The 26,353-nt window shown below is 40.7% G+C and overlaps 1 protein-coding gene across 1 annotated transcript in view; it reads right to left on the bottom strand.

Moving 5' to 3' along the window:
• Positions 1-26,353, bottom strand: part of PACRG (parkin coregulated) — a 531,079-nt gene that overhangs the window by 254,946 nt on the left and 249,780 nt on the right. Inside the window, exon 3 of the mRNA XM_027551999.1 lies at positions 6,978-7,149. Coding sequence (XP_027407800.1) covers positions 6,978-7,149 — 172 coding nt within the window. The remainder of the gene's footprint in view (positions 1-6,977; positions 7,150-26,353) is intronic.

Here is a 26,353-nt window from a genome sequence, read left to right as displayed (position 1 = left end):
TCCCCGGGAAGTAGAACTAAGACAGAGTTGGAAAATGTGAGCAAAAGGCTAACAAAATGAGAGAATCAGCCCACAGGGTGTAATGCATTGTAGCAAGAATTACAGCAGAGAAGTAAGAGAGCGTAGAGGCAGAGCGTCATTAAAGGAATAATACATGAAAAGCTTCTAGGGCTGGAAGACATATGTCTCTAAACCGAAATTTCCCAGGACAATGAATGAAAACACAGCCACATCAAAGCCTATCAGCGTGAAGTTTCGCATTACCAGAGATGAAGAGGACAGCCAGGAAGCTCTCGGAGACTGTGCGGAACGAGCCACAGACAAGTGGCTGGAAACAGGTGGCAATCAAGACTTTCAAAGCAGTGTGAGGACCCAGGAGGCAGCAGAGACATGGCCTCAAAATTCTGGATGAAAATGATTTCAGTGTGGCCAAACTAGTAAGTGTGATGGTAGACTTTTCCGATAAGCAAGGGCTGAAAATATACACATTTCACGTACTCACAGGAAACTTCTGGAAGATGTGCACTTTAAAACACGAGGAAGAAAATAGGGCAAAGAGCTAAGGAAAAAAGAGGTCAAACAGGAAAGAGGAATAAGGAGAAGAGGCAGAAAGTGGGAGGGCGCGAGGGGGACAGGAGGTAACTCCTGGGACAGAAAGGGAATCGATGAGTTGTCTGATGCTCTGAACACAGGGAAGAGAACGTTCATTTTCTAGATCCTGAGGTATTTGGGAAAAAAAATATATATATATATCAAGTATATGGGCTTCTCAGGTGGTACACAGGTGAAGAATACACAGTCCAGTGCAGGAGATGCAAGTGACTAGGGTTTGATCCCTGGGTATACGCAAAACAAGCAAACAAAATGAGAGGCAATGATCAATGCTAAGGAAAATAAGCTGCCGAAAGAGAAAATGGAGTCATAGTAATTGTGCAATTTGCAGTGGACGGTTGTTTGCTGTTCAGTCACTCGGTCGTGTCCAACTCTTTGTGACCCGATGACTGGAGCATGCCAGGCTCCCCTGTCCTTCACCGTCTCCCAGAGTTTGCTCCAATTCATCTCCGTTGAGTCAGTCATGCTATCTAACCATTTCATCCTCTGCCACCTCCTTCTCCTCCTGCCTTCAATCTTTCCCAACATCAGTATCTTTTCCAGTGAGTCGGCTCTTAGCATCAGGTGGCCAAAATTTTGAAGCTTCAGCTTCAGCCTCAGTCCTTCCAACAAATATTCAGGGTTGATTTCCTTTGGGATTGACTCGTTTGACCTCCTTGCAGTCCCAAAGCGCTCTCAAGAGTATTCTCCAGAACCACAGTTCAAAAGCAACTATGCTATCACAAGACTAAAACAATTGATTACTGATTTATACAAAACTTGTATAAAACGATATTGAAAGGCTAGAGGAAGAAAGAAGGCAAGTTTGGGTAAGAAAGGCAAAGTCTTACCATTATTCCATGTGTGATAGCCCCCACAAGAACCATATTGTTGGAACAATCAGACAGTGGGAACTCTCTCTCCAAGTTTTCAAACCAAAGCTCTTTTCTTGTGATAAGTGATTATTTCTCTTGTGTATTTGTGATCATCATGGATTATTTGATTTTCCTTTTGTCATCTTATTTTATTTATTTATTTATTTTTTGCATGGTCCTTTGGCTTTTTTTAAACAGTTGTTACCTTATTGACAAGTGTTTCTTTTTTTTTTTCCTTAGTACTTCATCTGATGGGCTTCCCTGGTGGCTCAGATGGTAAAGAATCTGCCTGCAATGCAGGAGACCTGGGTTCAATCCTTGGGCTGGGAATATCGCCTGGAGGAGGGCATGGCAACCCACTGAAGTATTCTTGCCTGGAGAATCCCATGGACAGAGGAGCCTGGCAGGCTACCGTCCATGGGGTCGCAAAGAGTCGGACATGACTGAGCGACTAAGCACAGCACAGCACTTCATCTGATATACCACCTATTTTAATCTATTGATAGATACTTTTAGGGTCTAAAAATCAAATTTTATGTTTATTTAATTAGTCACATCATGAATGAAGCAGTTTTCCAGATTTATTACATATAAGAAAGTGATTATGCACCTGTCTTCTATCAGCTCATTCCCCGACTTGCTCTCAAGCCCAGAGTCTTGCAGCAGGGTCTGAGGAGTTCCAGCATAACCCTGACCCCACAGCCTTGCCTTGACCCCACAGCAACAGCCTCAACTGGGGGCTTGTTAGAAATGTAGTATCTCAGGTCCGCTTCACATCTACTGATTATGGAACCTTCATTATCCTGGGGACTGAAAACAATTCATATGAGCAGTAAAGCCAGGAAGTGGTGCTTTAGAAGATAGGCAGTCCCCTTGGTTTGGTAGAGATTGTACATAGATTTTAGGGCCCAAGGTCAGGCCATGGAGGATGGACTCTTACTGTTTCTCAATCAAGAGGTTTGCTCTTTTTCCGGAAGCACAAAATATCAGTCTAGCAGCTGACTGTTCTTCCAGAACACGATGTCATTACACAGCCCAGAGGGTCATGACAACAGCATCTTTATTGTGAATATTTTTATCAATGTAAATTCATCCTCTTTACACAGATGAAACTTTTCATTAAATTCTACTTTTCTAAAAAAAATTAAAATAACTACTCCTGCCTTCTTTTTCCCCCAACATAGCTTTTAATTTAAATATTTAAGTGTTATTTGCTTTCATATGTAAAGAGAGCTTATATTCAGATTTTGTTTTTCACAAACCAATTTGAAATTTAATTTTCATGGCTGATGTATTTGCTTTCACATTTTAACCTTATTTTGAGCTTTTGGCTCTTAGCACTTCCTTGCCACCTACTCAATTTCCTTCTTTTAAAACAGGCTCTTTAAATACTTTTATCTTCTCCATTGACTCTGAAGGTTTATACCCAGATTCTCTGGATTTTGTTGTTGTTGTTGCCACATTAGATACAAAATAATTATTTGACATTTCATGCAGTTTTGAAACTCTTTTCCATCAACTATTTAAACCTAACTCTACATTTAGTGCCTCTTAATGCAACCTGCTTTCCAAACTGTGACATCCTCATTTCTGGATTCTTAACTTGGCTTTACTCTCAGAGTTACAGCACATCCACGGTTACCTTCTGTATGAAGGACAGGTGGGCATTATGTTCATGGAGTCCCTCAGTCTTCTTCTTCTTCTTCTCCTTCTTTTTTTTTAAACCAGTTTTCATTCAGTTTATTACATCATGCCTTTTTACTCAGATGAGTAAATGCACATAAGTTATTTCTCCTCCACTTCTCATTGCTCTCTGGAATGTACTCTTACAAAAATCGCTTAGCCCGTGCTATTGATATTTGTGTGTACCATTTCCCCCCTCTCCGGATGTTTTTCTTTGTAATGAACCTTTCCTACCTGCAAAACACGGGCCACTTTTTATCTCTGAAAGCGTCTTTCCATCCCCCGTCACTACCATCCCTTTTCCTGTTGTTTTGGCGAGCCCCTGGGGACGCCCTGTAACTCTGAGCTCCTGCTGGGGTCCGCTGTTCTCCACTTTACACTCTTCCCTCGCGTTGCTCGTCACCCTCGTCTTTGCTAAGGGTGGTTCTCAAGGCGGTGGTCTGCGCGTACCACTGCATGTTGCGCGGTGATGATTTTCCGTGCCCCTGTGGGGAATGCTGATTCCGCTGTAACGTTTTCAGTTTTCCTTTTCTCACTCAGCATTGGCTTATTTTCATGTAAGTCTGGCCTCCTCTTGTGAATTTCTCCCTTATCTTCCTGAATCCTGAGGATGTCAAACATATTTGTACGAGTTTCTTCTGGATCCTAGACAAAATGCTGTTGAGGTATTGTTTTTTTTCCTGTGATAATTCATGTTTTCTTCCCCGTGTATAGCAACTTGTTTTGAATGGCCCCCGTGCGGCTGGGTTATTGTTACTGTTCTTGCTTTGGTTGAAGAGAGTTCGTTCTCAACCCCGAGTCTGCAGGTTGGTCTTGGAGCTTCCTGGTCCCCCGCTGCTAGGGGAATCCCCTTCCGCATTCGCAAGGCAAAGTTTCCAGTGACTTCTTCCTGGGATTGCTCTGCTGGATTCGGATGGATTTATGTTCTCTTCACTGGGTGGAGTGTACGGAAGTCTACAGTGCACAGTCTGGATTGCTCAGAGAGTCCCTCCCACTTTATCCTTGCCTATGACGTTTTGATGTTGCTTTCAGCAATCAATGCTCCATTGCCAACACCGAATAGTCTATACTGGGGATTTTTTTTGTACTTTTTGACCCAGAATAACTCAAGAAGGTAGAAAAGAGACAATGGGAAGGGGAAGGGGAACACCCATAGTGATGCCATAAAGCATCATAAAGGGAGCAAGGTATTAAGGGAATGTCCACTGTTCCCGTTATTACTTGACCCACATGGGGTCTTGAGCCAAGGAGAAAAGAAGACAGTGAAATATCTTCTTATCCCTTTCTATTTTAGAAATCGTAGAGACACCGAATGTGTCCATTTCTCTTTACAGTATTATCAACCTTTTATTTAGTTGAAATAAACCCCAGTTTCTAGAAATACATAGGCAGGTAATCCCATTTACAGCTTCACAGGGAGTTTATATATTTTGCTTTGCCTTCAGAAATATTCATTATCTCAGAATTAGAATTCAAGAAAAGCTGTTAAAGAACTTCTAGCTGATGGTGGTGGTAAGGTTAACTTTTGCCCCTGGAATGAGTCAAAATCTTCCTAGTAGTGTGGTCTGAAAATAAGGTACATACGGCCGTGATAAGTTACGCCAGTTAGGTGCATCAGCCTTCCTCTGGTTCAACGAGCTTCCTTCCAGAGTTCAACCTGAAACATATAGCTTACGTACGTAATGCTTTTCACACTGTGCTGGAACCGTGCGTGACCTTGCATAGTTAGTCACTGTTCTTTGCTGAGAGAAGTCTGCCTTTCAGTGAAGCAGACAAATTGAGAAGAAGCAAGCTGAGTGAGATTTCAGGGTCAGTGTGTAATAGCAGAAGCCCAGGATGGCAAACAAGGATATCTCCTGAGATAGATTTTCATTGCTTCTGGAACCTTGAATGATCAAATCCATGCATATTAATAGTTACGTGCTGTTGTTTAGTGGCTAACTTGTGTCTAACTGCTTGAAACCCCATGGACTGTGAGCCCGCTGGGCACCTCTGTCCATTGGATTCTCCAGGCAAGAATACTGGAACAAGTTGCCATTTCCACCTCGAGGGGATCTTCCCGACCCAGGGATGGAACCTGAGTCTCGAGTGTGTTGGCAGGTGGATTCTCTACCGCTGAAAGTGACTGTTCCCTGACAGGTCGCGTTTACTGCGTTCTTCACGTTTTCACTCATCAGTAAATGACCTCTAGGGTGTGGCCATGTACTTAGAACACACCGCTTCTCTCTTAACTCACTTAAGTATTTTCAAAACACTTAGATCAAACAAGATTGAAAATCCTTTCACCTTGGCCTACAATATGCTATTTTGGGATGTTTTATTTGTAAATGGTATAATCAAAGTATTACTTAGAAACTCTCTTTCTGCCCTTCAGCGTTTTCATCAGGGCTACGAGGAGGAGACTGCTGAGGAGGCAGAGATCCCAACATGAACAGTTTATTGTCAAGAAAAGAACAGATTTTGTAAATTGCAGCCGTTCTGATGGGTGCAGGAGAAAAGGATAATGTACTTTCAAGATAGTTCCTGGGTAGAATGTTCTGGGCCTTTTGTGTTTATCAATGAAACTGGTACATCATTTTTAGAAGATGAAGCATTTCAACTAGGATTTAACATATTTAAAAATCATGACTTGTTGGAAAGAATAAATCACTTCTGGAAAAGGTTTCAATATAACTCAGGATTATATATCCTTCCAGAAGGCCTTTAAAGATCAGCCCCTTCACTCAGCTGATGCATGGGTGGAAACGAAAATTGGTTTTTAATAAAGTTGGCTCAGACAGTAAAGAATCTGCCTGCGATGTGGGAGACTGGATTCAATCCCTGGACTGGGAAGATCCCCTGGAGAAGGGAACGGCAACCCACTCCAGTATTCTTGCCTGAAGAATCCCATGGACAGAGGAGCCTGGCGGGTTACAGTCCATGGGGCTGCAAAGAGTCAGATGCAACAGAGTGACTAACGCTTTCTTTTGGAGAGTGGTTTTTCCGTCCGCACTGCGTCCACAGCAGGCCGCACTGCCCTCTTGTTTGGCTTCACTTTCTATGTCTTGGTGGAAATTGGGAGTGGTCAGTCACGGATCTCTTAGAGAAAGACACGAGAGCAAGTTTTTAAGCTGACTTGATTTAAGCAGTGATGGAAGCACTGCCCCCAAATAGGGAATTCTAATGCCACTTTAGTGAAATCAATAAAACAGTGGCCATGGGTCAGATTAAGTAATCCAGACTGTGGGAAATAAACGACCCTGTCCTGAACTATCTTGTTCTTGTTTCTGTCAAACCACACGGCAAGACTTACGCCTGAGACAGTGAGGGGGTGAGGGGTGCCCTGTATCCAGGAGACCAGGCAGGCGTCCTGCCCATCAACCTGGGCAGCGGTCCATCCTGGAGCCGCGAGTGAGTGGAACTAGGGGTGGGGAAGCATGGACTTGCTCATTCCATGTGCCATGGGGCGGCCAGGCCCAGATCCAGTGGGTGAAATGCCTGGGGCAGCCCTGGCTGGGCAGGGGTGGGCTTTCCTCTGCCCCTGAGCTGCTCAGGGGCACCGACCCCTGCTTTCACTCAGCAGCACTGCCAAAAGCTGGAGTATCCGCAGTCGGGCAGGTCGGCAGCCGAGGGGCCTGTGGGGGCCGGGCCTGGCCACTGGGACTTGAGGAGCCCTGATGGGACACGTTAGGAGATCTGGAGTTTCTGGCCCTGAAAGTCGGTTTATAAAAATTCCTGCAAAACCTGGGGATAAACCTCAGTCTGTTGGGTTTTATTGCTTAATTAGCGAGTTGTCAGTAAGTGGCAGCATATAAACTGAGTGATACTTTTTTTCACCTGTTCACTTACTTTTTATCGGGATAATGAGCTGTGGAATGACAGGAAGAATCTTGTTCCCCCCGTGTTCCAGCATGTCGTGGATTCCTTGCCGAGCGAAAAACTCATAGGGAAATGTCATTTCACAGAGCCCATCAAAAAACAGAGGCAGATAATGATGGTAATCCAGCTTCTCAATTTCTACCTGAAAGGAGAGAGAGAGAGAAAAAAAAAATGTCATGTGAAAACAAAAGTCAGGCAAAGCGTGGCTGGGCCAGCTGAGAAGCTGTCACCAACTTAGGAGAAGTAAGGTCGTCAGAACTTCAGGAAGGTTTTCTTAACCAGCTCATCTAATGACTGGAAGTATGCTGCCCTGTCTGTAATCTAGAAATGAGGTTAAAATCATCGCTATTTAAATCTTACCAGATTTAAATCATCATCTACATTGGGAGCATTTTAGTATTTTGCGGGGGGGGGGGGGGGGTCCTAGGTTAATTTTTTTTCACCATTTGGCACAAAGGCAATACTGAAAAGGGGTTCAAGAAGTCCATGGTATATATACTGAAAAGATTTAAAATGGGGGGAAAAAACAGCTGAGAAGAAAGAGATTAGCATCTGAATTTCTAAAAACAAGAATCTAATTGCACATTAATATATCTTATGAGATATGTCTTTTCAGGACCTGGAAAATATGAAAGTGAGGGGTAAAATATGATATCATGGACGTCTCCTGGAGCTGGATGTCAAGAAGAATGTTGGGGCCTTCGAGAAAAAATGGGCAAGACAGACATGGGGCTGAACTTAAATAGACCACTGACACATGGAAATTAAAATATTCCAAATCTCCCCTCTGTTTCTTCTGGGGGCAGAGATATATCTCTTTTCCACCTCTATATACTTCACTCTCAATAATGTCTACATGACCTCCTGTCCAGACCTTTGCAGTTGTATCAAGCACCAAAAGGAACGGGAACAAAAGTTCCAGAAGAGAGAAAAGAGATGGTGCGCTGGGAGCTGTTCACGCGTAGATTTGATCTACTGCGTGGCATATCCATGACCCGACTTAGTACCGCAGGTGACAGACGGGGTGGTGAGATCACGGATGGACAGACGCCAATAGACTAGGATTGTGGGTATAACACACCTACAGGCAAAGGATGCAGTGTTCCCACGAAGAGGTGCAAATTTCCCCAGTTTGCAAGTCCTTATGAAAGCACCCAGCTTCCAATTATCACTGTAAGTAAGTGAGGATTCCATCAGGACCTCAGAGAAACCCTTTTACATTAGGAAGTTTTCAGAGCCTCCAGTTCTTGCCCAGAATTCTGGAGTGTCTATCCTGCCTGCCCCTGGTGTGAATAACAGATAATAACTCCTCCACACTTCTGAGTGCTTACCGTGAGTCTGGGTGAATCAAAAGTTCTCAAATTTCCCAAGTGGGAGGTCTGTCTCCAGACTGCTCGTGAATTACCCGGCTAACCAAGGAAGTAAGCACTCAAGATTTGAATGTTCATGTCCTTTTGGAAGTAGGGCTTGGAAAATAAATCCTAAATGGAGGTATATACAGATGTAAATTTTACTTGGTATTGCTTGGAAGATTGTAAAATTTGCTTTATTCATAGTCAAAATTAATGAAGTTTGTATTTGTATACTAAACTTCTCAAGGATTTTTGTGTATTTGAAAATATTTTAGAGTGCTGTTTTTCACAATTAAAAAAAATCAATGCATCATTCAGCTCCAAAAAGTACAGTGTTGTTGTCTACAGTTTTACCTTGTAACCTAATTTTATAATGTGTCACCTGTACTATATTTTTTTAATTTTTTGCTAAGTCTTTTTAAACCCCATTGTTGCTTTTTACATATCTCTTATAAAGGAGCAAATCATTACATTTTGTACTTTAGTATGAGCTAAGACTTTGTATTTTAATATGTCTGGTTAATGTCTGTCATCTTAATTTTTGATCTCTGAATGTTACTTTTCACTTACTTTTTCCTTTCAATTTTGTAGTTTCGTTATATGGACTGTTTTATTTACATTTTGGTGTGTGATGTCTTTAAACATAAAATAGCCTGTATAAATATTTCATTGCATCTATGTTACAGCTTTCTCTAACATTTAAAAAATGTATTTATCTTATTGAAGTGAGTTAAAAATACCCTACTAAGATAACTGACATGCCCATTTTTCCTTGGAATTTTGTTGATTTTTTTTTTTTTTTTTTGGTATGATTTGGAGCAACGACTCCAACATCAACAATAGCACCAATAAAAATGTCATTTTATGGTACCAGACACTACTGTGAATACTTACGTGTATTAGTTCACTTAATCCTCATAACATGCTCTGTCTCTCAGTCACGTCTGACTCTTTTTGATCCCCTGGACTGTAGCCCTCCAGGCTCCTCCGTCCATGGGATTCTCAAGGCAAGAATACTGGAGAGAGTAGCCATTTCCTCCTCCAGGGGATCTGCCTGACCCAGGGACCGAACTTGTCTCCCACATCTCCTGCACTGAGGGTCAATTTTTTACCACTGAGCTGGCTGGGAGGACCAACAGCTGTACGAGGTAGGTGGGATTGGCATCTCAATTTTCAATACGAGGAAACTGAGGCACAGAGAGGCTTAATAACTTGCCTAAGGTTTGCAGCTAGTTAGCGATAGAACTGGGATCCAAACGCGAGCAGGCTGGCTGCAGGACATGATACTACTTCTTGGGCTTTGTGTATCAAAGTTCAGCATTATTATAATCTCCCTTTATCCTCTTGTCTCTGTCTTCTTTATCATTATTAATGCAGTTTGTCTTAGTCTAATTAAATAATAATTTTGCTATTGCTAGTTTATCTACTATACCTTTTTCTATCCTTTTACTTTCTTCCTTCTGTGATATTATACTTATATAACATGTAGCATTATATATAAATATATATTATACATATATGGGGGTTGATGATAAGCTTTTATTTTTATTCTATTTAGATTTTTTATTGGAGCCCAGTTGCTTCAGCACGCTGTGTAGTTTCTACTGAATATGCCAGCAAAGTGAATCCGCCATACGTATACATGTATCCCTTCTTTTTTGGATTTCCTTCCCATTTAAGTCACCATCAAGCTGCAGCAGAGCGATGAGAAGAATTCCCTGTATTTTAAGAGTATCTTTTCTAAGTACCTCATAGCTGCATTTGTTTTTTTCCTCTCCTGTTTTACATTGCATATTCAAATGACAGATTTCAAAGATGCACATGATTTCGAAAGTTTTAAAAAAGAAAGAAAAGCAAAGGGAGAAGGGATAGGGAAAGAAAAGAAAAGAGAGCATCTGAAAGACAGCAACCCTGAGTGAAAGGCTGAGAGAGATTGAGGAAGAAAATGATGATCTCCACGTCTTTAACTCCTCCTAGCACGGATGGTACAGAGTCTGCCTGCAATGTGGGAGACCTGGGTTCGATCCCTGGGTCGGGAACATCCCCTGGAGAAGGCAATGGCACCCCACTCTAGTATTCTTGCCTGAAAAATCCCATGGACAGAGGAACCTGGTGGGCTACAGTCCCTGGGGTCGCAAAGAGTCGGACACGACTGAGCGACTTCACTTTGAGCACATTGATCCCAGCAGTACCTTCATATCAGAAATTCTCCTCTTGGAAGTTCTTCTTCTGGCCTGTTTATCAATTATTTGGCCTGTCTATTTCACTAAGATCTATTGTCTTAATAATGCAATAACAACTTGCCATCCTGTTTTGAGGATGGAAACTTCTTAAAACTCTAGACATGTTGCTACTTGCCACAGGGTGATTTTTTACACACAACTTTCTTTCCTGTTTACATATCTTCTAAGGTTTCTTCTTTATCATTAGAACATTGTTGCAGTCGATGAATTTGGCCTAGGCCTTAGGAAACATTCTTACATTCCATTTGCAATCAGGAACTCTGTGTATTTCTTTTGGTTTGAAATGATGTATCTGACTTGGCTCTACTGTATTTTTCTTTTTATCCGAAGAGTTCCTTCTCAAATAATAAAATACTTAGGAATATATCTACCTAAAGAAACTAAAGACCTATATATAGAAAACTATAAAACACTGGTGAAAGAAATCAAAGAGGACACTAATAGATGGAGAAATATACCATGTTCATGGATTGGAAGAATCAATATAGTGAAAATGAGTATACTACCCAAAGCAATTTATAGATTCAATGCAATCCCTATCAAGCTACCAACAGTATTCTTCACAGAGCTAGAACAAATAATTTCACAATTTGTATGGAAATACAAAAAACCTCGAATAGCCAAAGCGATCTTGAGAAAGAAAAATGGAACTGGAGGAATCAACCTACCTGACTTCAGGCTCTACTACAAAGCCACAGTTATCAAGACAGTATGGTACTGGCACAAAGACAGAAATATAGATCAATGGAACAAAATAGAAAGCCCAGAGGTAAATCCACGCACATATGGACACCTTATCTTTGACAAAGGAGGCAAGAATATACAATGGATTAAAGACAATCTCTTTAACAAGTGGTGCTGGGAAATCTGGTCAACCACTTGTAAAAGAATGAAACTAGAACACTTTCTAACACCATATACAAAAATAAACTCAAAATGGATTAAAGATCTCAACGTAAGACCAGAAACTATAAAACTCCTAGAGGAGAACATAGGCAAAACACTCTCTGACATACATCACAGCAGGATCCTCTATGACCCACCTCCCAGAATATTGGAAATAAAAGCAAAAATAAACAAATGGGACCTAATTAAACTTAAAAGCTTCTGCACATCAAAGGAAACTATTAGCAAGGTGAAAAGACAGCCTTCAGAATGGGAGAAAATAATAGCAAATGAAGCAACCGACAAACAACTAATCTCAAAAATATACAAGCAACTCCTACAGCTCAACTCCAGAAAAATAAATGACCCAATCAAAAAATGGGCCAAAGATCTAAATAGACATTTCTCCAAAGAAGACATACAGATGGCTAACAAACACATGAAAAGATGCTCAACATCACTCATTATCAGAGAAATGCAAATCAAAACCACTATGAGGTACCATTTCACGCCAGTCAGAATGGCTGCAATCCAAAAGTCTACAAATAATAAATGCTGGAGAGGGTGTGGAGAAAAGGGAACCCTCTTACACTGTTGGTGGGAATGCAAACTAGTACAGCCACTATGGAGAACAGTGTGGAGATTCCTTAAAAAACTGGAAATAGAACTGCCTTATGATCCAGCAATCCCACTGCTGGGCATACACACTGAGGAAACCAGAAGGGAAAGAGACATGTGTACACCAATGTTCATCGCAGCACTGTTTATAATAGCCAGGACATGGAAGCAACCTAGATGTCCATCAGCAGATGAATGGATAAGAAAGCAGTGGTACATATACACAATGGAGTATTACTCAGCCATTAAAAAGAATACATTTGAATCAGTTCTAATGAGGTGGATGAAACTGGAGCCTATTATACAGAGTGAAGTAAGCCAGAAGGAAAAACACCAATACAGTATACTAACGCATATATATGGAATTTAGAAAGATGGTAACGATAACCCTGTATACGAGACAGCAAAAGAGACACTGACGTATAGAACAGTCTTATGGACTCTGTGGGAGAGGGAGAGGGTGGGAAGATTTGGGAGAATGGCATTGAAACATGTAAAATATCATGTATGAAACGAGATGCCAGTCCAGGTTCAATGCACGATACTGGATGCTTGGGGCTGGTGCACTGGGACGACCCAGAGGGATGGTGTGGGGAGGGAGGAGGGAGGGGGGTTCAGGATGGGGAACACATGTATACCCGTGGTGGATTCATTTTGATGTTTGGCAGAACTAATACAATTATGTAAAGTTTGAGAATAGAATAAAATTAATTAAAAAAAAAAAAAAAAAGAGTTCCTTCTCAGTACCACACGACCGTCACACTGTTTTCCACAATAAAGGTGTCTGCTTCTTTACTCTCCTTCTCGCTTCAACCCACTTCCCTACGGCTTCGCTGCTCTTACTTTTACCCAGGTCCCTGGTGACCTTCACTCTGCCCAGTGCTCCGGTCCCTTTTCGGCTCTCATCAGCATGGCACAGTTGATCTCGTGACGATGCCTTCCCCAGGCCTCCTGACAGCGTGCCCTTATCACTGGGGTTCATCCTTGATTTCCTTCCTTCAAATTCTGCATCCAATCCATCAGAAGGTAGATTGATTCTATCTCCAAACAGATGCTTAGTTCACTCACTTCTCCACCATTTTATTTACTACCCGCTTAGCCTAAGCCACCAACCTTCCTTACCTGGATTACTGCAACAGCCTCTAATTAATCTTCTCTTTGGGCTTTTCCTTCCTGCTTCCTTTCTCTGCACATGTGGGTCTTGACCTGCTGTAGTCCTGACCGAGGCGCCGCCAGGGCCTCCCTGACCGGTTGTTCCCGTCCCTCCACACCGCCCTTCTGCAGCTCTGTTCCCTGGACAGATGGTGCCTTTCTTTCCCCTCTCCCTCCTAGAGACGCTCTCTGAATGCACCCTTCCCTTCCTTTCCAGACCTCTCAGTCGCTGACCACTCCCTTTCATCCAGATTTCAGTTCACCGAGGCCCTCTTACCACTGCCTACTGCTCTGCTTGATTTTTTTTTGTGGCTTTTATCATTTATTCATCGCAGTTTCTTAAGTTCCGTTGTGTGGGGGGCTTGTCATTGCCTAGAAGGGTGTTTGGCACATAATAGGTGAATACTCAGTAAGCAAGTGTTTGAATTTTAATTCTGACCTTTTGAATCTGTCCTCTGGGTTAACTCTTTGAGAAGCATACTCAGCTGCGGAACAAAGGCTAGATGATGAATGACTATATCTGGAGCTGAGGGTGGGAACCACAGCAGAGTGCACAGAGGTGCTGGTGTCGACCGCTGACCCTGTGACGCGAGGAAGCACGTACATTTCTATACCCTTAGGTATCCTACAAATAAAATGCCAGGTTTCCTCCATTAAGACTGCAGCGATTATTTCTATTTCAGCAACTTTGTGAGTATTTTAATAGACAATCAGCACAGGGTTCTCTCTGCTTCTCATTTCACTAGAAATCATTTAGGGTTAATGATATGCTGTTCTGTTTACCTTTAAAACTTTAGAAGGAAAAGTTTCTGTTTTTCACAGTATCATTAGAAACAAACATATTAATGTGGCTCTATAATTAATATGTTGGAACAACACAAGATCTTCTTTCTAAAATATCTAGATATTGAGAATAATGCAAGATTAAAACAAACTAGACATAAATTAGTAGATCTCTTATATATCTTTGCATGTATATTTGCCACATGACAACTACTATCCTTTAGAGGTCTTTTAAATTGCTGGCTTCTTTTATTCATTTAAACTTACAAAAGATAATTTTTACCATTCATGAAGCAGTAAACCTTTTTCAGTTATATAAATTAGTTTTCTTTTAAGATAACTTCTTCATAACAGATAAATTATAATTTATGTTTCTTTACTATTACTGTAAAAATAGTAACTTTCAAACTACTATAAAATTTGGGAATTTTTCTTCAAAGTTTATTCAAGAACTCTAGAATTCAAAGAAAGCTGTTTGAAATGAGACAAAGAACAAGGGCTGTTTTGAACATATCAGATAAAATTTCATGGTAAAATATTGATTGGTGACACCTTGGATATTAAGTCTAGAAATATCAAGTATTTTACTCACAGAATTTCTCTCTTTTAAATTCATGTTTTATAACTTTTTAAAGATCACATAGAACCTACAAGTTGATCCCTAAATCTTACAGTGACCTTTAGTCAAAAGCACTACAATTCTAACTTCACCTCTGCTATCAAATATGCTTTTCTTTTTTATCTTCATAACAAATATGCAAGGAAGTAATGCTGCACCGAAAGATCAGAAAACCAATGAGGTCATGAGTCTCATTAAAAAAAAAAAACTCAAATCAAAAACTTACTCTTACACTTTCCATACCCTTGCTTCAATTAGCAAATGAAGTATCATTAATAGTATCTGTTATTATGAGTCCTATGGTAATAACCGAGAATCTTGCTTAGAATCACAAAAATCTGAAAAGGTGTACTTATCTATTAATGTATTATGACCTCATCTAGACTTCTTATGACATTTCTAACATAAAGATTTACCTTACTATTTTCAAGCCTAAAGGCAACTGTTAAACTGCTACAAGAGATCTTACAAATAAGCATTGTTTACAGACGATATTGGAGAAGTAAATGGCAACCCACTCCAGTCTTCTTGCCTGGAGAATCCCATGGACAGAGGGGCCAGGCGGGCTACAGTCCATGGGGTCACAAAGAGTTGGACATGACTGAGCAACTAACACAGATGATAGACATAACATATTTCAAACTCAGATGCACTTCTCTTTTTCAAACGTGTGTGGATGTGTTTGTGATGAAGAACCCCTGGTGGCTCAGATGGTAAAGAATCCGCCTGCAATGCAGAAGCTGGGTTCGATCTCTGGGTTGGGAAGATCTCCTGGAGAAAGCAATGGCAACCACTCCACTATTCCTGCCTGGAGAATCCCACGGATGGAGGAGTTGGCAGTCTACAGTCCATGGGGTCACAAAGAGTCAGAGACAGCTGAATGACTAATGCTTTCACTACATTTTCTCAATGATACCAAATATATAGCTAAAATCCTGTATTAGTACATGATTAAAAAAGTAAGACTTTAAACGTGAAAAATGTTCTTTAGTGTTAAAAAGGAAATTTCACACAGGATGGATAATGTGGATCCCTACACTGTTATAAAGTCTAAAAAAACCCAAAATGTGTTGTATTTGAAGTTGAAGTTAGGAAACCCTCAGATGCTAAAGACAAAAACCAGAGTCACAGAGACGATAGTGTCTGACCCTAGGTTGTATCAGACACAGATCACATCATAAGACTGAGAATGAGCTTTTAAAATCTCAAGAGTTAGGAAAAGAGAGCATTTGGCAAGAGAAGGGAGTTAGGCTGAAACTCCTGCACTCACTGGAACCCTTTAAGTGCTGTCTCACTTGTGAAAAGCGGACCAGAAACTCTTTCCACAAATTTGTGGAAATAAGAAGTTTAATGTTTGACAAAGCTCTTGCTGGGAAAAACTTCACTTGAGAAACAGAAACCCAAAGGAATTAAGGAATTAACCAAAGAAGTCAAGGAATTAAGGGGGAAAAAAATGTTTTCAGACCATGGAAAGGAAACTTCTGGGCTCAGATAAAAGCAAATTGCGGAAGTGTTAATATTTGCTTAACAGAAAATATATACTATCATTAACCTTAAAATTCAATAGCAGTTTGAAGAATAGACTGGTTCCAAATTAAAAGAGAATAGGGGTCTGGATCACAGAACTGAGGGGCCAACACAGAATTAGCACAGGGGTGAGGCAATGGAAAAGGTACAGATAAATCCCAACTCAAGATGCTCCCACATTTGATTCATGGGACTTCAGAGGATGGAGTATGGAGAAAGGGGGGTTTGGAGCCATAATGGTGGAGACTCATTCAAAATCAAATAAAAGTGTGAATTTTCAGATGGAACATGCATGTCTAGACACCTTTTTGATAAAAACTATAAAACTCCAAAGTCAAGGAAAAGATTTAAAAGCACCTAGAAACAAAAGGCACATTATAGATAAAGGACTGAAATTAGACTTAAATTACATGTCTAACTAATAAAATAGAGGCCAGGAGGCAGGGTAAAAAAAGGCAGATCATAGATAAAGGACCGAAATTAGACTTAACTTACATGTCTTACTAATGAAATAGAAGCCAAGAGGCAGAGTAAGAACGCTTCAATGTGCTGAAAGGTTTCAGTAATTGTTAATCTTGAACACAGTACTCAGCTAAATCACCATTTAAAAATAAAACCAAATTAAATGTATTTGGCCAAGACACAGACCGAAAGGTTTGTTGTTGTTTGTTTGGATTTTGTTGTTGCTGTTCTTTTAACCCAATGGTTATCCCTTCAACCAAAGGATAGAATTTATTAAACACTGGAGTGAACTGAGGACAAAGAAGAGATGGAAGAGATAATAGTGTACATTTTTAAAAAACACTGACAAGACTAAATAAACACTGACTATAAAAATACAAAAATCATTAATTACAGTGATTTAAAGGTGGATCTGCAGACACTAGGAGGGAGAAATAAAGATGATGAGAGAAAAGTGACCTGCCTCAGAGTAAGGCCTTTGCATTGACAGGGATGAGGATAAAATGATTAACCTTAGACTTAATTCAGCATATTAAAGTGCAAAGATACACATGGAAAGAATAGAAATAAAATTAACTTTCAAAAGCAAGAGCATCAGTTCAGTTCAGTTCAGTCACTCAGTCGTGTCCGACTCTTTGCGACCCCATGAATCGCAGCACACCAGGCCTCCCTGTCCATCACCAACTCCTGGAGTTCACTCAGACTCACGTCCATCGAGTCAGTGATGCCATCCAGCCATCTCATCCTCTGGCGTCCCCTTCTCCTCCTGCCCCCAATCCCTCCCAGCATCAGGGTCTTTTCCAATGAGTCAACTCTTCACATGAGGTGGCCAAAGTACTGGAGTTTCAGCTTTAGCATAAAGCTCTATTAACATTACAGAAGGCTGACTGAACATCCCAGCTGCCTCCACGAGAAAACATGAAGAGAAGAAAATATGTGGGATGAATCCAAGTAGATAAATAATCATAGTAAATGTAAACAGATTACATTCTCTAGTTAAAAGATTCTAAAGAGAGGGAAAATATACTTCAGCTACAAATTTGTTTATAAGAGGTATACTCAAAATATAATGTCAGAAAAAGATGGAAAATAAAGGTACAGTAAAACATATAATAAGTGTGATACAGGAGAAATTCCTGGAGGAGAAACTGTATTTGCAGTATTTATGTATTTTGCCAAGTGGTGCTTCATAGGGATGATACTAAGTTATATTCCCTGTTTCTTCATTGCCTATCCAAAGAGAAAGTCAACAAACTTTGATTTTTGACAATATTATAGGCAAAATAAAGAAGGTTGAGTGCTGAAGAATTGATGCTTTTGAACTGTGGTGTTGGAGAAGACTCTTGAGAGTCCCTTGGACTGCAAGGAGATCCAACCAGTCCATCCTAAAGGAGATCAGTACTAAAGATTCATTGGAAGGACTGATGCTGAAGCTGAAGCTCCAATACTTTGGCCACCTGATGAGAAGAACCAACTCACTGGAAAAGCCCCTGATGCTGGGAAAGATTGAGGGCAGCAGGAGAAGGGGGTGACAGACAATGAGATGGTTGGATGGCATCAGCAAATCAACTGACATGAGTTTGAGCAAACTCGGGGAGATAGTGAAGGACAGGGAACCCTGGCATGCTGCAGTTCATGGGGTTGCAAAGAGTCAGACATGACTTAGTGACTGAATAACAACAACAAATAGGTAAATGTTATTTTTCTGTTATTTTAACCTGTATTTCTTCTACTGTGAGAATAATCACATTTTAAAGATATTTTTGAAAATCATTTTTATGTCATTTTATGTGAATTGTACTTTCACATTCTTGGCCATTTTTTTTTAAAGCTTACATTGAACTTTTTCTTTAGGAGCTCGTTTATATTATGGGGATTTATCCTTTATGTATGATAGGAGTTTCAATTTTTTGAAGACTTTTTTGTTTTAGAATTTATTAATTTTTTTATGGATTCTGAAGTTTGAGTCATCATTAGAAAAGTTTTCCTCCATTCCATAGCAAAAAGAATAGAAACAATTAGAAAAGATAATTTATAATTGTTTATAGTACTTTATGATTTTTTTCCCTTATATTTAAGTCATCAAAGCATTTGTAACTTTTCTTGGTATGGTGTGAAGTATGCTTCCAGTGGCAACTTTTTTCCAGTGGCCACCTAGTTGTTCCACCATATTTATTTACTTCTTGACTTTCTATTCTATTGCACTGATCTTTTTTTAATTTTTATTCATGAACCAATATTATTTTAATTATCACAATTGTTTAATAGATTTTAATATGTCAAGGCTCCCCTGTTATTACCTTTCCTTTTCTGTTTTTCTGTTATCATAATTTACTTTTCAATATGAAGTTTAGACCATAAATTTTAGACACAGGTTTACTTAAAGGATATATAATATAAAAACTTGCCTTCAATAATTAGATAAAACACATTCTTTACAAGCACGGGCTTCCCTTGTGGCTCAGCTGGTAAAGAATCTGCCTGCAGTGCGGGAGACCTGGGTTCAATCCCTGGGTTGGGAACATCCCCTGCAGAAGGGAACAGCTACCCACTCCAGTATTCTAGCCTGGAGAATTCTGTGGACTGTGTAGTCCATGGGGTCACAAACAGCTGGACAGGACTGAGTGACTAAGCACACTTGAGACAGTTTAGAAAACTAAATGAACACTAAGCCATAAAGTAAGTCTCAAGAAATTCCGAAATACCTATGTTGCTGCTGCTGCTGCTGCTGCTGCTAAGTCGCTTCAGTCGTGTCCGACTCTGTGCGACCCCACAGACGGCAGCCCACCAGGCTCCTCCGTCCCTGGGATTCTCCAGGCAAGAACACTGGAGTGGGTTGCCATTTCCTTCTCCAATAAATGAAAGTGAAAAGTGATGTGTTAAATTTTTTGAAGAAAATTAAATAACAAATCATTAACTAAAAGACAGCCAAGCTTTTAACTTCCATATATTTGGAGATTTACACTTTTAAATTACTCATAGATCAAAGGGAAAAATCCTTATAGAAATAACAGCATGTTAAGAATTGAATTACAATGAGACTACTTAACCTTAAAAGAACAGAAAAATGCCCATTTATACAGACTCCTTTAGAGAATAAAGAATAAAGGAAAACTACACAGCTCACTATATGAGGCCATCATAACCTTGCCACTAGAATCAAATAGCTACAGTCTAATCTCACTGAATCAAAAATAAAACAACAGGCAAATTGAATTCAATAGCATGTTAAAAAGTATGACCAAACTGGCTGTGTTACAATAACATCAGAATATTTCAACATCATGTTTAAATTTTTAAAGGATGAAAAATAAGATCATTTTAATGGATGCAGATAAAACACTTGATAAAATCATTCATTAAAAAATAAAAACACTATTTTACTGCAGTAAAAATAAAAAATAAAAACCCTGTAGGAAAAACCTACAGCAAATATCATACTTTATGGTGAAACTTTAGGAATATTTAAATTATGGAAAAGTCCATTGAATTCCTTAGAAAAGAAACAAGATTGTTAAACATCATCACTATTCAGCATTGTCCTGGAAATTCAAGCTAATGCTGAAAATAAAATACATATAAAGACTGGTGGGAAAAAAAGGTCTCGTTGTTTGAGGATGTTATGCTTATCCATATAGTATACCCAGAGAATCTACAAGCAAGTTTAATTAGTAAGAGAGTTCAGAAAAATTGCTGCATAAAAGATCAGCAAACTAAAAATAGTCGTATCCCTCTATGCTATTAAAATGTATGTATTTTTTAATGTTCACAATAGCAAGAAATGAAGCAAATAAACCCTTCAAGGTAACACCTGCCAATGCAGGAGACGTAAGAGACTCGAGTTTGATCCCTGGGTTGGGAAGATCCCCTGGAGGAGGAAATGGCAACCCATGCCAGTATTCTTGCCTGGAGAATCCCATGGACAGAGGATACAGTCTACAGGGTCGCAAAGAGTTGGACACAACTGAAATGACTTAGCGCACAAGCAGAGATTTAAAACTAACAGCCCATAAGACTTTATGGAGACAATTACAAAAGATTACTGACAAGTGTAAATGGAAAACAGGAATGGTCTTCCATGAACAAATGAATACACTGACTATACTCGTGGGTGAACAGACAAACTTACGACGGTGGTGACTTATGTTCAAGTTAATCTACAAGTTTGACACCTAAACTCAAGGCAAGTTTTCTATTCTTAAGGTGAGAAGCGGAAAATTTGAGAGGCTCAGTGACCTTTGGGGACCACATTCTGAGCAGGGACAGAGTGAGAATCCAAACCCAATATTTCTTTCCATTGACCTGTCACATTTTCACTATCTTGATGGCTTGCTGTTTATTACAAATACTGAAGGTTTTATCTAGCTGGAAGATATTATTAATATAATAATTACTGAATAACAAATCTGGACTTGGGACTGGAGAATCAAATTATTTTATGGAATAACCTTATTTCAAGTTTCTGTCAGAAATGCTAACAAGACAGCTAAAGGTCAGTTGTAAGCAGATCTCGAATTTATGCACACTTAACCTTTATTATCCAGGACTTGTGTGTTCCTAACTGCAGCAGTCAATGAGTGATGCTCTGAAGTGGAATAAATGAAAAAAAAATAATTCCCAGTTAAACGCACCTCCTAAATTTTTTCAAACAGCTTTTTTTTTTTAACATCAGGAGGGTAGATTAAAAAGGAGCAAAATATATATTAAAATACACCTTCAGATACATCTTCAAAGATTCATTTATCACATTTCTGTATAATGGTAAAAATAGCATAATTTTTTACCAGATGTAGAGAGGGAATAATTATATTTTGGGAAAAGCAAGCAATATATGAAACGCCTTGAAAGTCCTGGCACAGTCTTAGGAATTGAGACAGAGTTAGAAACATTATTTGTGGCTTTTACCATTGGTGTCAATCGTAGAGTATCGAATCATTTTACAAAAACTCTCCATGATTAGATAATTTACTATGAACCTTAATACACTCAACCAAGTAAGGAGAATTAAAGAGCTCCGGAAAGGATTAATTTAGGTGAAGTTAATGCTGTGAAGCAGCTTTAAGAAGAAATTACTATGATAGCAGTATTGGCTGTCTCTTACATCAGCAGATAATTTTGCTATGTATATAATCTTCAGGGATAAGTTACAAATATATTAAGGTTCTTTATACTCAGAAGTTCTTATATTTCTTAAATTTCACCTAAAAAAAAAGTAACAAACATCTACTGAATCACTGAACTAGCTAAGAGTGTTGGGCTGAACGTTGGAGTTAGTGAGTAGGAAAAAAAAAATGAAAGTGTGTTCAAAAAAAATACTACTTATTTCCTTTGATTTATATTTTAATATTAACCGTTTATTGAAAGGGTAAAGTAATGACACACTCCGTTCATGGAGAGCAGCATGGAGCTGGAATCAGGCAGATCTGCGTCCAAATCCAGTACTCGTATGAGGCGAGTTCCATCACTTTAAAAATGTGACTTTACTGGCCTTCTCTGGGGTTTTCTTCACTATTTGTAAAGAGAAACCCCATCCCCAGGTTTATCATAACTAACTGAGATGCCATTGCCGTTTGGTCACTCAGTCGTGTCCAGCTCTTTGCGACCCCACGGACTGCAGCTTGCCAGGCTTCCCTGTCCATCACCAATTCCCAGAGCTTGCTCAAACTCACATCCATTGAGTTGGTGATGCCATCCAGCCATCTCATCCTCTGTCGTCCCCTTCTCCTCCTGCCCCCAATTCCTCCCAGCATCAGAGTCTTTTCCAGTGAGTCGGCTCTTCCAAGCAGGTGGCCAAAGTATTGGAACTTCAGCTTCAGCATCAGTCCTTCCAATGAATATTCAGGACTGATTTCCTTTAGGTTGGACTGGTTTGATCTCCAAGGGGAAAAAAATATCTTTTGGGTATGCCAACATTTCCCTAAACTATTCTGGTTCTGCTGTCATTTTGTTCAAAGTGATTGAAGAACAGAAGTCATTTGTGAAGGACACAGAACACTGAGCCCAGAGAGCTCGCAGGTTAAAGCCGGGCACACATCAACGTCTGCCAGCGATTCGGGGGACTTTCAAGTGGGTCAGAGTATCTTTAGAGAAAATGACACCATCCTTCTGGGTTTGAGTAGTGTAAGAATGAATCTAGGGGATAAAAACTTACAGTGCTGAAAATTCTGTCTTTGCTATCAAGACACTAATATTCATAATAACATATGAATGCAAACATGTACACCACCGCACAGGAAGACTGCAAAAGACGTATATAAAATAACTGTACATAAACTTCCTGATTTCGTATTTGTCGGCTGAAACCTTTGCCAAATTTTTAATGAAAAAATACTATCTGCCTCGTTGAATCTCTGCTTCAGAGTATAACCTTAGGCCACACACCTAAGTGTCCATCTTTTATAGCAGATGTGATAGTGACAGTCAAGTTATTTTGACATTTCACAGTTGTATACCAGTGACACCTGGGGAAATACACACTCTGTACAAGGGGGCCCTAATTCTGGAAACAAACATTTTAAATCACAGTATCCAAACAGAGCTCTAAAAATGTTACTATGTTTTCTTTGCTGTGAGAAAGACTGAACTTCTTAGTGTGTGGTATAAAGAGCATTTCCTTTAACTCAGCGAAGGTTACAGAGAAAATTTAAAACCACGCCGAGTGAAAGGGTCATTTTCGTTCTTCTCATTATACAATTTGGGGAGCTGGTATCTCTCTTCCTACAGTGAACTCTGCCTTCCAACATCTGTGAAGACAGTGTCTTCAGAGAAGATCAAGCACTGCTATTTAGAATGTTCTTTGCAATTCTGTTCTTTCTATCTCTAAATTCCTTTCTCCACCTATTCTCTCTATTCCTGGGTTCTCTAGACTCTGCTTATTGCCTATTGTTACTTGAAGGCAGGAAGAGAAGGGGATGACACAGGATGAGATGGTTGGATGGCATCACTGACTCGACAGACATGAGTTTGAGCAAACTCTGGGAGATGGTGAAGGACAGGGAAGCATGGCGTGCTGCAGTCCATGGGATCACAAAGAGTCAGACCCAACTGAGTCACTTACCTGAACTGGTTGCTTTTACAAGGCCATTTATATAGCTACTGTTATGCCATCGTGTTTCCTCTGCAACAAGGTTTCTGCAGAGATATCTCTATGCTCCCTGAGGACAAGGTCTGTATTTGTTCACAGTTGATGCCTAATATCTCCCGTCTCCTCTGAGTCTTAAAATCAACAGAATACAGGGATGATTTTTCATCTGGGAGTAAAAACAACACTCTAAAGCAAAGTCCACGAAGACCCTTTTCAGTTTACAACAATCATGGTCAGCTAAGATACCTAGTTTGCAAATCCACCAAATATTTAATTTTTATTAAGAAATTGTGGTATATCGGGTGCATGGGATCCACAGTTTTATATTCAGACTTAAAGGAATGTTAACCGTGTTCCAAGCGTTTCTAGCTTCCACGGAACTTGGCTTGGCACCCAGGTCAGAGAACCTTTCATGTCCTCTCCAGGACAAAGAATTAAGAGTTTGCAGCACCGGAGTATTTTGTATATGCTTCTACTAGGGTATTTATTAAGCTTGTATACTTGTCCACATTTGGTCATGCGCCCTAACTTGTGAGCCCCGGATGCCATGTTCAATCCATTTTTTTTTTTTTGATCTGTAATATTTCATATTAACTCCTGGTGTATAGACCACCTCACCTTTGCTGAAAGAATTCATCAACGAGCAGATTCTCAAATGATTGCCCGATACCAGTCTCGCTTGTCCCTTGTTAATTCGTCAAAGTGCTGCCAGACGCTCCTTTCTAAAAATACATTGTCCATGTCACTTGTCTTCAAGCTGTCCTTCACCAGATGTGTGCAGGGTACATCCTAATCTCTTCACCGCGGTGAACTCAGCCCTTTGGGGTCTGGCCCCAGACTCCCTTCTGAGCTTTGTGCCCTGACATTTCACTCTCACAACCTGAGTTCCAGTTACGTCACGTATCTTACTCTTCGCTGAACGCGTTCTACCTTACTTCGTGCCTGCGGTACTTTTTCATTTTCATGTTTATTTATATTTTATGCAAACCTACGAGGGCTGCGTCCTGTCCGCGTGAAAGTAGTTAAGATTATTTTGGAGCCTAGGTAAGTAGATTTTGGAGCCTCAGTCCTGCTTCTGCTCCTGCTTCTGCTGGTAATTTACTCGTCTGTCCTTGGGCAAGCCATCTCAGTGCCCTCATTAAAGCAGGGATTACACTGGTCTAGGCTTCAAATGCCTTGTAAATAATACATTAGTTCATTCATGCAAATCATCTAGAAGAGCGCCAGGTACATGTTAATCATTATCACCGAGCTCCCCTGTAACAGCAGTAGACACATATTATAATTACACGAGTAATTATTCAGAGTGTATACCCAAACATTTACCTGTTTGAGAACATGAACTAGATCGTCTGTTGCCTTTCTGACGGGTGTGGGGAAGACGGAAGTTCCCCGCACCCAAGGGTGGCAGGAGGGGTGGAGGAGGGGGTGGTGGAGAGCAAGGGGTCAGCATTAGAGTCCCAGAACCCCCCACCGAGGACGGAGAACTGAGTGTGGGTGTGTGTGTGAGTGTGTCTGTGTGTGTGTGTGAGTGTGTCTGTGTGTGCGTGCGCGCTTATGGGTGTGCGGTAAACACTGGGAGGGGGTTGAGGGGCATCCTAGTGACGTATGTTGGTAGAGGATTGTGCTTGCCTTGCTGGTTTGCTTGTTCTGTCAGGGCATGGCCCAGGGAAGTTTCAAGTCGCAGCAGAGACTGGGGGTGATGGCTGCAAGACCGAGACAGGGAGGCAGACTCAGCTGAATTCTGGCGGCACCCTTATGAGCTGAGGGCTTCCCAGGTGGAGCTAGTGGTAAAGAACCCGCCTGCCAAGGCAGGAGACACAAGAGACGCAGGTTCGATTCCTGGGTCGGGAAGATCCCCTGGCGTAAGGGAATGGCAACCCACTCCAGTATTCCTGCCTGGAGAATCCGGCCATGGAGAGAGGAGCCTGGCGGGCTGCAGTCCAGAGGGTCGCACAGAGTCGGACACAACTGAGCAACTAACACTAACGTTGATGAGTTGAACTCGGAGATCCAGCCGGCAGCTAAGCTTCGGAAGCAGCCATCAGGCATTATTCATGCCAAAAGCATGGCCCAAGGGCCAGTTCCAACCATGGCAATTTCCAAAGCAGATAAAAGGATGGAGGCCCATGCCCAAGGACCCCATGAGATCACCTACGAGTCCACCTGAACATCTGTGGGAAGGATAAAGGGGTAATATGGGGCTGGTTCCAGACAGCGCCTCGCTCTTGTGAAGCCGCAAGAAATTCCTCCTGCGCCGAGGGGATGCCCCACGGGAAGGAGAGAGAGAGTGGCGGAAGTGAGACAAGCGGGCAGGATCAGGTTCAGCTTCGTCTCCTCCCCCTCCCCGCCGAATGTCATGCGTGAAAATGGAATCTCCAGAGCAAGAAGAGGACAGTGCTTTTACAAACATGATTTTACTCCCAGCACCACTCAGTTCTCCGCCGCACGTGTGCGCGCACACACACACCCACACATACACTCGTTTACAATTTGTCTCTCTCCTTACGTCTTCTCTCTTTATGACTGTTTTATGTCTGCACCAGAACTTAACGCATCTCAGGGGCTGTCACACAGACCTGGATGGATGGATGGAAAAAAGGGGTAAATGAGTGAATGAA

This window comes from Bos indicus x Bos taurus, chromosome 9, assembly GCF_003369695.1.
Source record: "Bos indicus x Bos taurus breed Angus x Brahman F1 hybrid chromosome 9, Bos_hybrid_MaternalHap_v2.0, whole genome shotgun sequence".
NCBI lineage: Eukaryota > Metazoa > Chordata > Mammalia > Artiodactyla > Bovidae > Bos > Bos indicus x Bos taurus.
The sequence above is the reverse complement of the archived record's forward strand: the minus strand, read 5'-3'. Positions and strand labels throughout refer to the sequence as shown.